Source organism: Sander vitreus, chromosome 17 (assembly GCF_031162955.1).
Source record: "Sander vitreus isolate 19-12246 chromosome 17, sanVit1, whole genome shotgun sequence".
Lineage (NCBI taxonomy): Eukaryota > Metazoa > Chordata > Actinopteri > Perciformes > Percidae > Sander > Sander vitreus.
This window is the reverse complement of record NC_135871.1, coordinates 13,043,554-13,055,897: the sequence shown is the minus strand read 5'-3', so window position 1 is coordinate 13,055,897 and position 12,344 is coordinate 13,043,554. Positions and strand designations below refer to the sequence as shown.

At 39.1% G+C, this 12,344-nt stretch overlaps 1 protein-coding gene across 1 annotated transcript; it reads left to right on the top strand.

The window, feature by feature from the left end:
• The first annotated feature begins 717 nt into the window (after positions 1-717).
• lhcgr (luteinizing hormone/choriogonadotropin receptor) lies at positions 718-12,313 on the top strand. The gene is made up of 11 exons (XM_078272568.1): positions 718-931; positions 1,248-1,319; positions 3,938-4,012; positions 4,256-4,330; positions 5,357-5,431; positions 5,718-5,795; positions 5,980-6,048; positions 6,489-6,563; positions 9,776-9,964; positions 10,130-10,183; positions 10,721-12,313. The coding sequence occupies exons 1-11, from the start codon at positions 762-764 to the stop codon at positions 11,856-11,858; spliced, it is 2,070 nt and encodes a 689-aa protein (XP_078128694.1). The 5' UTR covers positions 718-761; the 3' UTR covers positions 11,859-12,313.
• Positions 12,314-12,344: the final 31 nt, after the last annotated feature.

Sequence of the window (12,344 nt, the reverse complement as noted above, 5' to 3'; positions counted from 1 at the left end):
CATTTCAGTTAACCACTTTGCTTTGTTTGACTAATTTGAATGCATGTTTTTACACTGCCAGGCATCCACTGGTCTCCAGTAATTTATTCAATAAAATCTATTTACAGAATAAAGAAATTGTTTAATCCATTTTAGTGAACATCAAGTTTTCATTCATTTATATCAAACTTAATGCAGTGCACACCCTTCAAACTGCACTTGATAGATTTCCAAACCTTATGGAATTATTATAAACCAATTGGTGAATGAATAATAACTACAATGTTTCAGCATCAAAACTAACAAGATACAAAAATAAATACTTCTCAGTACTTCAACTGTAAATGCTCCCTTGAAAATTAATTTTTAACAAATAAAACTGAGAAACTCAAATTAATTAAAGTTGTTTTTTTAATTTGCTTGTGTTTTGTCTATTTGTGTGTGTTTTCTTAAATTGCAGGGCGTTTGCCCCTGTCGGCCACCGTACATCTCTGCAGCTCAGCTGTCAAAGTAAATTGCGCCTGATTTCACTTTGATGAATCTTACAGACGGGCAACGGTCTCGTCAGTCACTACAGCACCTGAAGGCAGCAGTAGGTCTTAAAATTCAATGCGCAGGTGAAAAAAAAGACCGCGGCATTATTTAGCCTTTTGCCTTTAGTCTGGCATGTTAGATTTTCCTGAGTAGTTTTTTTTTATTTTCAACTTTGAGGAGATTCAGCAGAGTTTTTCTTTCTTTATTTAATTTTTTTGAATCCCGTAGTGAGTAGCCCGGTGTCACGCATGGCTCCCCGGGCGGTCTGGCTCCTGGTCGCGCTTTCCGGTGTCCTGCATGTGCGCTCCTGCTGGGCTTATACCTGTCCGGCCATCTGCCACTGCACCGCCGACACCTTTCAGTGCAGCAGAGACACTCAGCTGGCCTCTCGGGCCAGGGCAACACCCGTGCCTCGACTGTAAGTAACCCAACTAACTCCAGCTTCAGAGTTGATAGTCCAGTCTAAACCTCTGTAAGAGGATCTGTGGCACTTTATACAGAGCACATCACTGCCCTTATGCTACTTTTTTATCTTTCTTTATAGGACTTTGTGTGCCTGGCTTCTCACTAACTTTTAGTCAATTTTATTTCCCTTACAGCCACTGTAATATTCCTATGGGGCATTTGGCTAAACGTAGCCTATTATATTATCATGAATGTCATTTTGAAAGAAAACTATTTTCTATTTGCTTCTTTACTTGTGGATTTAACAACTTTACTTATGAATCTTACAGAAGGCTCAGTCATCTGCCCTTGAAAGAAGTCCCCACTCATGCCTTCAAGGACCTGATCAACATTACAGTAATGTAAGTCCCTTTTTTTTCTAAGGCTGTGTTTTTGTTGGGTGAAGAAATATAGGGGAATGAAAGCTGCATGTGGAGACACTACTGCTGATAGACACTTTAGCCTTGATGAAACGTACAAGAAAAGAAGAATGCTGACTATTGAAACTTTAAGCGAAAAGTTTTAAAATGATCAGATATATTATGCATTTTAACACAGTTAATGTTGGAATGTCTTGGAATATGACATCATTTAGACATAAAATTCAAACTGAAATACAATTGACTGACCCTGAATAAGCATTTAGGCCTACAGTATTATTATTATTATTATTATTATTATTATCATTATTATTATCATATCATGTTTATGCTTTCCACTGTGAGGAATTGTAATGTACTGGACAAAAAACTAAAAACTTGAGTCCTTGGCAAAATAACCTCTAAATAAAATACTTTCCCTGTAGCGCGCCTATTGGTCTGTGTGCAGAGCATTTACGGTGTGTCCATTTTGGACTAGAAAACAAAACAAAACTACTGGAGATAGGCTAAAGTATTGAATTTATTTCTACAGGACACATACACACATTCACCTGCCATTCACATGCCTCTGAAGTCTGGAAAATGGTACAATTTCCTATTTTAAAGTATTAAAACGTTGAAGTAGTATACAGTATGATGTACTGTATGTATAAACAACTCGTTTTCACTCTCGTGTCCCGTTCTTGTCCCGCGCGTCACTAAAACGTACATTTTGTAACCCCACCCACGATCTTTTGCATTTCCGCATGTCAGTTACGTCCCGACCACCCATAGCATCAAAAAGTGACGCCAAGAGTTCCAACCAATCCGTCTAAATATGACGCTAAAGGAGACTTTTTGCATCAATGACAAACGCCAATGCAATGGGAGTGAGAATGTGTTGGTATAAACTGGGCTATTGCCGTGTTCTTCAAAACCCCTATTATTAAGAGTGTTTTGCCACTGTTTTCATTGTTCTTTTATTTCATGTCCTTTAAAAGGACTCAAATATTGTGTTAAATTGTTAAACACATAATATCACTCTAGCTGGGATAATGAAAACTACATAATCTTTGGAAATCAGGCTTGGAAATTAAATGTATGTTTACAAAATGTTTACTATTTAGTCATTTTGATATTTAAACAAAAGTATATAAATATATATTTTTTTCTTTTATGACCCGATGAACTCATGACTAATAAAGACTCAACTATTACATCAGATATTTACCAGATGTACAGTAAAAGCGACAGAGGAAGAGGTGAACGTTCCATTCCAAAAAAAAGGTGAAGGGTGTATGATCCATGCATCAGGAGGAAAATTATGGATATCCTTTGTTAAACCAGGTTTATTTAAAAGAAGAAAGCTGTAAAAGCTATCCCACTGCTGTGACACAGTGAAGGCCACGCAAAAGCTAGACAGGCTTCAAAGTTCAATCTTTTCATAACATCTGACTTGAAAGTCAAATGTTGGACCTTTTAATTGAATAAGAAGGCACACAACACAGCAATATGTAGTATTAGTACAATTTTCAGCAAAATCTAATTGCAATATAATGCTCAAATCAAAGTCAAATCATAACCTCTTTGCTGATTAATTAGGTCTAATCTTTATCATGTTTACAGGTACTAAATAAATACAGAGTCCTGAAGCCCCCACATTATCCTGAATGGGTTTCACCATTTAATTAACATATTACTAACAGTTTGATGAGCAGATAACGTGTGTTTGCCTGTGGTGAAATCATTTTGAGCCCGTTTGTGTCGAGTGTTTGACTTTGCTCCTCTCCTCAGGGACAAGTCTTATCAGTCTCAAGATACTTACAGTACTTCCATGATGTGTTCATTATGTTCAAAACTTGTCTCTAGTTTAAAGCAATAAAACACATTCAGGTTTTAAATGAGGTTACAGTCCTAAAGCTGTGACCTTTTGTCTTTTCAGCCCATTAGCCAGTAACACCTGTGTCAAGGTAGAATGACACGAGGTTGTGTGGTTTGTCACTGGTGACGCAAACTAGAAATCACTTTATGTAGATGTGAAAAAGCTTTTCATGAACTGTGAGTGGTAATTGTGACATACATAATGCAATCAGAGGAGGACATGTGTTTGAGATGGAAGCAGAGTGATGTGACCTAAGAAAAGTGTTGGGTGATTACAGTAAAGTGGGAGTCTAAAATACAATGATTACAAAAAGAAGATGGAGAGTGGCTCGGAGAGGGAAGTCGGCCATGCCTCCATCAGAAAACACAGTGTTCAAGGACGAATCAAGAAGTCTTGTTGACTTTGTTTGTCTCTGAATGTCTTTGTTTAATCCACTTTTTTAAACATCTTCACTTAGTCTTCCTGGCCCAGATGCATCCCTGATACATTTGGAGCTTTTCCAAACATGAGGTGAAGCATGTGCGTGTAGTCGCCCTAGAAGTGTGAATTGTTGGTGGTGGTATTTTAATATTTCCCTCATGGCTTGTATCCCAATATCAATCATCTCTGTCCTATTTCTAAAAGAAGTGCATTAAAAAGTGAGTAAGGAAAGAAAATCTTGGGTTGCTCTTGATATTTGTTTGGCTAAATAGGCTCTTGTTAATCTGTTGACTGATGTGAAGCCATGCCTGTGCCACAGAGAGATCTCCCAGAGCGACTGCATCACACGGATAAAGAGACATGCCTTCCTCTCCCTCCACAACCTGGCTGAAATGTAAGTGGCACTTTACGCGAGCAAAACGTCAAATTCAAGCTGCATGATGAAAGCACTTATTCATTTGAACAGCTGGTATGTGTTTTCCATTGCATTTAAGTTTCACAGGATTAGTCTCTAAATTACAAAGCGCCATGTTTAATCCTAGACTTTCAGAGCGGCAGATGTATGAACGGGCTTTTTTGTGTTTGTTGACAGCAATATTGTAATTACTGATGCTTTTAGTCATTTTTATTTCCACAGTTCAGTGCAGACTATCAACAGTCTAAGGGTTATTGAAAAAGGGGCCTTCACTGACCTGCCCAAGCTGGGATATTTGTAAGTCATGCTTTATATTATCATTATTCACTTATTCAACCCCCACTGACCAGCAGGTGGGTACGTCGTTATAATCCCCTGCTTTGGAGCCATGCATTGTACAAACTCACTGACTTTATTTTACTTTATTAGTGTATAAAGGCCTAATGGGCATTTTAAACCAGCTTAGGCTATTAATGCTCCCACCGTTGACTTCAAGGCAGCGCTGCGACCGTTGACTTCAAGGCACCTAACCCTAACTCTTGCCTAACCCTAGTGTCTTCCAAGCAGCGCTGCCTGGAAGACGACGTTTGGGGCTTAAAACACCAAACACCGCTATTAATGCTGTGGTATGTTCATTGGTCTATGTTTTGTTCTTGTCCGTATAAAGATAAGCATCAAATACGTAGAAATTAAGAGTTGGAAAAAGCCAATACAGAATAAGTGTGACATGTCAGACAGTGTTGAATGAGATATTGTATAAACAGGGAAATAAAATGGGGCAAAGTGGATGTTAAGGGGTTTTAAAGGGGCACCCCAGTCAATGATGTCATCTTGACTTTGACTTTCAAATATTTAAATATTTTAAAATAATGCAAGATGCTGTTGAAATGCTGTTGAGTTGCATTGTGGGAATTGTAGAATCCAGTTTATCATTAATCTGGAGATATTTTGATTTATCTAGCATTCATTTCTGCAAGTTAAATGTGACGAAACATGAAGTCACAAGCAAACAGTGACATGAAAATGTCTCTTACCAACCGAGACATCTGCAACCCTGTGACAATTTGCGGGCACTTTGAAGATTTGTTCTTTTTTTTTTCTTGCAAGACGGAAGACAAAACATTAACAGAGCAGCAAAAACGTTAAACAACAGTGCCTACGGGACAAAAAATGTGAATTTTCACGTATGTGCATTAATGTGTTTACACAGTTAGTTGTTGTAGTTAGCTTAAGGGGAATAACAGAAGAAAAGAAAAAAATAGAAGATTGAAGATTTGTTCTTAACTGCTCATGATCATCTTCCTCTGCTGCTCTTCTTCACAGGAGCATCTCTAACACAGGGCTGATACACTTCCCAGACTTCACAACTATCTCTTCCCTGGCGCCGTATATTATTCTGTAAGTAATCCCATTAAAAAAATAGTGTGTTTCCAAACTGGATTAGCATCTTTCTGCATGTTGCAAAGCTGCATGTTCTTCGTGTTGTAACTCCAAGTGGAGCCCAAGTTGTTTATTCTGAGCCCAGTTTTATCTATCAATGTCACGATGCCATCAACCCTGCCGCAAAAATCTCCAACTGGTTCACAGTTCGTCAAACTGCTCTTTTTTTATGAAAGTGCATAATTATGTCTAACTGAAAATTAAGCCAAACAGCCTGGGTGAAGGTTATCTCCTCCGTGTACAGAGAAATGGCAGACAACATGAGGATTGACATCATTCCTGCCAATTCTTTCCAGGGTATCACAGAGGAGTATGTTGACATGTGAGTACAGGAGCCAAATACTTTTTGTTAACACATTATCGAAGTTAAGGGCAACAATTTGCCACCATTTGTTAAGAATGTGTTTTGATGTGTCTCAATATGCTGATGTAATTAGATGTAAATTTTTTTGACCTTGATGATAGATGCTTTTGACAGCAAATTAATAACATTGTGTCCTTGACAGGAACCTGGTTAGAAATGGCTTCAAGAAAATAAAAGGTCACGCATTTAATGGAACCAAGCTCAACGCACTGTAAGTATTTTGATAATCAAGAGTATTCCGTCATACAACTAAACTAACATAATAATAATAGCATGCCGATATAGTATGCTACTGTTAAGTATGCTGTTTAGGTTTAAGGCTTTTCTTTTTCTAATCATAAAAAGAGTGTACCAGTAAACAAACGTTATGTAAGACTAAACAAAGATTGGATGCCCCGTTGTTTTCTTGCTCTGCCCCGTACTGCTGAATGTTGATGGGGACGAGATATGTGCAGACACCCTGCAGTCTAAAAATAATGCTCGTCGTCCTCAGTGTCAAGCTAAAGAAACAAAAAGTAGATGAAAAATGGTTTCAGGGACATTGTTGGCCAGTAATGTGTCATCTTACATTTTCTTTCATATTGCATGTTAACTTCTAAACTACTGTTTGGACTGGAGGTCACTTGTGTTTTGTTTTTTACGTTTTTGTAGGATTTTGAGAGACAACAGATATCTCAGTGACATTCAAGAAGATGCTTTTGAAGGAGCCACTGGTCCAATTTCTCTGTAAGTGACAATACTTCAAGTTAATGAAACCAATAAAACCAAAGAAAATGTCATGACATTTTTCTGGAAGTCAGCTCATTGTTTTGGTTTTATTTCTCACAACTTTAATGTTTTTTTTCACTCTCACCACTGTCTTTTTCAGCACAGCAGACAGCTGTTTTAAGCCAAAAAGCTCTAAAAGACAAGTGACAGACAGCTAGTTAACATAGTGGAGCATTCAGCAGCTCAAGTGACATTTATGTTATCTCAGGGGTTAGTAGAGTAGTAACAGAGTAGATTTAATTAAAACTTAAAAGTAAATTGAAATTGAAAAAGTAAAGAAGAGGAATGACAGGAAATTAGTGTTATTTTTGATGTTGTAGTTCATCAGCGCAGAGCTTATTTGTAGTACTTTTGTTGTAGGATTCAGAGAATGTCAGACCCAAATGCAGAGACAGCCAGGCAATGTAGTGAGCTTGAGAATTTAATAACAATAAAAGATATACAACCAAGGGTCCTCCAGACAGCAGGCAAGGTAATCCAAAACGTGGTAGCAGTCAAAAACAGGGTGGTATTTCAGAAAGCAGGTTTAGTGAAAACTCTGAGTTTGTTAACCCTGAGATGAGGGAAACTCTGGGTTTTCTGTTTCAGAAAGAGAGGTAACTTCACCTCAGAGTCAGTTACTATGGTAACTGAGCCTGTGAACCTAACCTGGTCGGGAGCAGGTTTTCTTCAAGAAACCTTGAGTTTCTCTCAGTCTCCTCCCTCTGACACAGCGCCCTTTCATTTCCTCATTCATTCAGTCTGTATCAGGCGCATTTTAGAGCAGTTTGTTATCGGCATGAATAAAAAAAAAAACATGTTGGTTTATTAACCATGTTAGGCAGACTATAAAAATGTTATTTCTCAAAACATGGCATTTCCTTTTGTCTACGATCCCATTGATGAAGAAGCTGCTTTACTTCACAGGGAGTTAAACATATGGCGGGAGATGATATTGAAGCCCCGACATTTTAATTTCCAGATAACTTCCTATTTGAGCGGTAGCCTATCGTTTTTCTTCCCAGTTGATCAGTTATGTAGCCTACAACCTTATCCGTCCTCATATCACTAACGTCACCCATCTATGCTCTTACATCCCAGCAGATTATTTGTGTCGCCTTACGTTTTTTTGCCATCGCCATTTGTCTTTACAACATTGGTGATGCGGAGCATAGTAGTAAAGCCACTGTAGCAAAGCGCCGTCAGAAGAGTGTGACTCGCTCTGAAACGTGTTTTAAACATTTTAAAAGGAGTTCCACAGTATTGCAGGTGAATGATGTAAACCCTTTGAAATAAAAGATTATGAATTATAATTCTGTTAATGATGGTGCTGCAGCCTCAGAATGGGATTAGTAGACCTAGGACTTTTTCGCCCACAGGATTGCACCTAAATGAAATAGATTAGGCCTATAGGTTCAATACCATATCACCAGTAATGTTAGGCTATAGGCTACTTATGATTAAAAATGCACTATATTGGAATATACGCATTTACTCTAGCAGCAATTTTCTCCCATGCAAATTCCCTCTCTTTTGCAGCAGCCACTGTGTTGCTTTTTTGTTAACTCGCTGTTTGTGTGTAAGTATTTCCGCCGACCAGTTTGTTTGTGGTTGTTACCATGGTGAATCGTAGAATCATGGCTCCATTCATGCTGCCTTTTTATTGTGGTGGTGCATGCACGTGAACCTACTCTGACTTGATTGAACCAACTCATATCAGCTGTTCTGAAACCAAAAACTCAGTTTCCCATCTCAGGGTAAATCAACTCAGACATCAGGGTTAGACTCAGAGTTTGTTTAACCTTCTACCTGAAATGGGGCCCAGGAGTCACAGGAAACAGGAACACTGAGACAAAATGGGTAGACTCTCTCACTCTCTCACTCTCTCTCACACACACACACACACACTCCAAAACAATGACCTGACAACAGACAAAGAACACACAGAGACTAAATACAAGAGGTAACGCGAGCACTCAGTAACAGGTGAAACAAATCAGGGTGGGGCAGACAATCACAAAGGCGGGAAAACACAAGGCAGGAAGTAAAACAAGACATGACAAGGGAGAAAAACAGACTACCAAAATAAAACAGGAAACAGAAACATATACACAATCATAACAACTTTATACTGTTGGACAGTTAGATCTATAGAATACATAATATTTTATCAACTGAATACATGATTTAATATAAAATCTTCACCTGCAAAGTATCTGTCAAATAAATGTAGTGGAGGAAAAAGTACAATTTCTTTGTGAAATGTAGCCATATAGAGAAGTATGAAAAAGAAATACTCGTACCTGAGAATTGCACTTGAGTAAATGTACTTTCCACCACTGTCGCAAATGTACCAGTCCCAACAAAGTTATAAATAAGAAGATGAAATAAAAAAGCAGGACATTTATAATTGTAACAAAGTTAAAAACGAGAGAAGACGATCACACATTCGCTACCTCTTTTGTTATTTTAATCAACAGCATTAAAGCGACCATATTTGAACTGGACCAGTGAAGCAAGATTAATATTCATAACAATGTTTATCATTTTATTGTATAAACATTCGGCTGGGGTGACAGCCTGTCTGTGTAAACAACCAACAAACCAAGAAGGACTGCTGAATACTGATTAGAGAGCAAATAGCCCAGTCTGCTGAGCATACAGCTTGCAAGGTCTCTGACTGCATGCCCTTGTTATAAATATGGAATTTTCTATCTTGGTTATGAATTACAGCCGTGATCGTCGAGTAGATCCTGAGTTTTATTTTGCTTCGGATGAAATGTATTCAGTCCTATGTAAGTGTCAGTAATTGCAGCCTCTATTCTTTGAAGAAGCATTTATGTTGTAAATGAGCATCTCTTCAGAAAGACCTTGATGGCTTGATTAATATGAAAACTGTGAATTAGAGCTTGACTGCCGCAGTCCCTAGAACTCAATGAGCTCATGTAAGAGATTCAGCAGATTTGCCTGAAACTGCGCTACTTACAATAATTAACAAAACACCAGATCATGGCCCTTTTTGTGGGACCACGGAGTATAAAATACATGTGAAATCCCAGACAAAACAGACCAAATCTGTTCTTGTTGCTTGCTTTAGTCCAATGCCTTACTGAAACACTTTACTTTCTTTGTAGACATTTGACCAATCTTCACTGAAATATATGTCTATGTTCTCTGTGTGTGTGATTCAGGGATGTTTCCTCCACAGCTGTGAGTTCCCTCCCCCTGAAAGGATTGAAGCAGGTGAGATTTCTGAAAGCCAGGTCTGCATTTGCTCTGAAGAGCCTCCCTCCACTGGAGAGCCTGGCGGAGCTGCTGGAGGCCGAACTCACATACTCCAGCCACTGCTGTGCCTTCCACACATGGCGTCTGAAACAAAGGTAACCGACAACTGCTCCCAGAGATGTAACAAATCCATTCACATCTGCATAAAGAACAAAGGCTCTGTCCAATGAATACAGATCATCAGAAGTTTGGTAATTAGCAGTTGAGTCTATTGATATTTTGTGTGGTCTAACCTTTTCCCTTCTTTTTTTCATGTAAAGGGAAAGTGCCTTAAAGAACTTCTCAAAGTTTTGTGATTTCACCGAAACTGAAACGTAAGTTACTTCACTGCCCACTTAGGGACTGTACAACAATTATTTTAAAAATACCCTCCACAGCATTAATATTTTCTCTGGACCCTCCCCTTAACTTCAAGAAATTGAGATGGTCTACTCTTATTTACACTTAAAGGAATAATAATTTTCACATAGCACCCAAATTTGCAATTGGCAAAATCATGGAAGAAATAATAAAATGATACACTCTGTTCATCAAATATTCCAGCCATTCTTTGTTGTTTAACCAATATGACACATTTCATTTTTTTGACACATTTAACTTTATTGTAATTAAAAAGCTTTTTGATGTAAATATTTTATCTTTTTTAATACAATCTAACTCTGGGATTTATCCAAAGAAAACGTAAAACGAAACTCCCCTGCTCTCCCAAAAAATACAAAATACATACAGTAAACCTTCCTCTATTCTCACTCCTCTCCTCCCTATAATTTCATACTGTACCTTACACAGATCATTTTCCTTGATCAATTGATCTTTGTTTATTGTAAACTTAACATATGTGTATTCTTCAGAGAGCCCATTGCAGATGGCGTGAATCCTGTCGATGACATCAACTTTCAGTACCCAGACCTGGAATTTCTTTGTCTTAACAGCCCCTTTGTCAAGTGCACACCAACGCCAGATGCTTTTAACCCTTGTGAGGACCTGCTGGGGTTTTCCTTCCTGCGCTGTCTCACCTGGATAATTACGGTGTTTTCTGTGACTGGTAACCTGGCTGTTCTTGCTATGCTGCTGATTAGCCACCAAAAGCTAACCATCTCAAGATTCCTCATGTGTAACCTGGCCTTCGCTGACCTCTGCATGGGGCTCTATCTGATGCTTATTGCCTTCATGGACTACCTCTCCCGCCACCAGTACTACAACCACGCCACAGACTGGCAGACAGGGCCCGGATGTGGCATAGCAGGATTTCTGACTGTGTTTGCCAGTGAGTTATCAGTATATACACTGACTGTGATTAGCCTTGAACGCTGGCACACCATCACCAATGCCATGCATGTCAACAAGAGGCTGCGGATGCGCCATGTGGCAGCCATAATGGGGGCAGGCTGGGTCTTCTCTCTGCTGGTTGCCCTGCTCCCTCTTGTGGGGGTCAGCAGTTACAGCAAAGTGAGCATCTGTCTGCCCATGGACATCGACAATCTGGCCTCTCAGGTTTATGTGATGGCTGTGCTCATTCTCAATGTTGTCGCTTTCCTGGTGGTCTGCTACTGTTACATATGCATATATCTGAGTGTTCACAACCCAGAGCACTCTACCCGTCATGGAGACACCAAGATTGCCAAGCGCATGGCTGTGCTCATTTTCACCAACTTTGTATGCATGGCCCCAATCTCCTTCTTCGCCATCTCCGCAGCCCTGTGTATGCCCCTCATAACCGTGTCTCACTCAAAGATCCTGCTTATCCTTTTTTATCCCATCAACTCCCTCTGCAACCCTTTCTTGTACACCCTCTTCACACGGGCTTTCAGGAAGGATGTGTGCCTGCTGCTGAGTCGCTACAGCTGTTGCCATGCCAATGCTGACTTGTACAGGTCACAGACTCTGGCTTCACACCTCAAAATGCCCAACAGAAACCCTCACTCACTTAGCTTCTATGCCTATCATATTAAGATGAATGACTGCTTTCTAAACAAAGGAGCAACATGATCATTAATACTGAGAATTCTATTATGAACTTAAAGGCAGCATCTGCTCCTCAAAATGTAGCATTTCTTTAAACTTTAGTTCAGGGTGAAAAGATTCTCAGTCTTGTACATAGCAGGCGCCGATTAGATTTGATCTAGGTTAGTTTACAAATTGAGAATTTCATTAGTCAGGACCAAGCGACCTCAAATTAAAGGTGTTATGTGAAGCAGATGAAGCAGGAATGAGGAACAAATAATAATTAATAATGGAAGTCTTTGTTTCAGCTCATCAGAGATGAGTTTTAGTGCCATCTATTGGGTTGCTGAACTCAGGGGACATTTGGACTGGGAGACTTGAAGACAGCAGACAAACCAGATCAGCCACAGACACTCAGTTCAAGCAGTGTCTTCCAGAAATATTAGTGCTGTTCAAAATGGCATGGATTTTCACAAAAAGACATTTTAATAAAATAAAAAGTGTGGTCAATTGATACATATGCTAACCATC

What these genes read in the sequence shown, in the direction of transcription:
- lhcgr (XM_078272568.1), top strand. Translation starts at nt 762, where the DNA reads ATGGCTCCCCGGGCGGTCTGGCTCCTGGTCGCGCTTTCCGGTGTCCTG. An exon ending in GGAACCAAGCTCAACGCACT is followed by an intron (nt 6,049 to 6,488) that starts GTAAGTATTTTG and finishes ACGTTTTTGTAG; the next exon opens with GATTTTGAGAGACAACAGAT. An exon ending in GATTTCACCGAAACTGAAAC is followed by an intron (nt 10,184 to 10,720) that starts GTAAGTTACTTC and finishes TGTATTCTTCAG; the next exon opens with AGAGCCCATTGCAGATGGCG.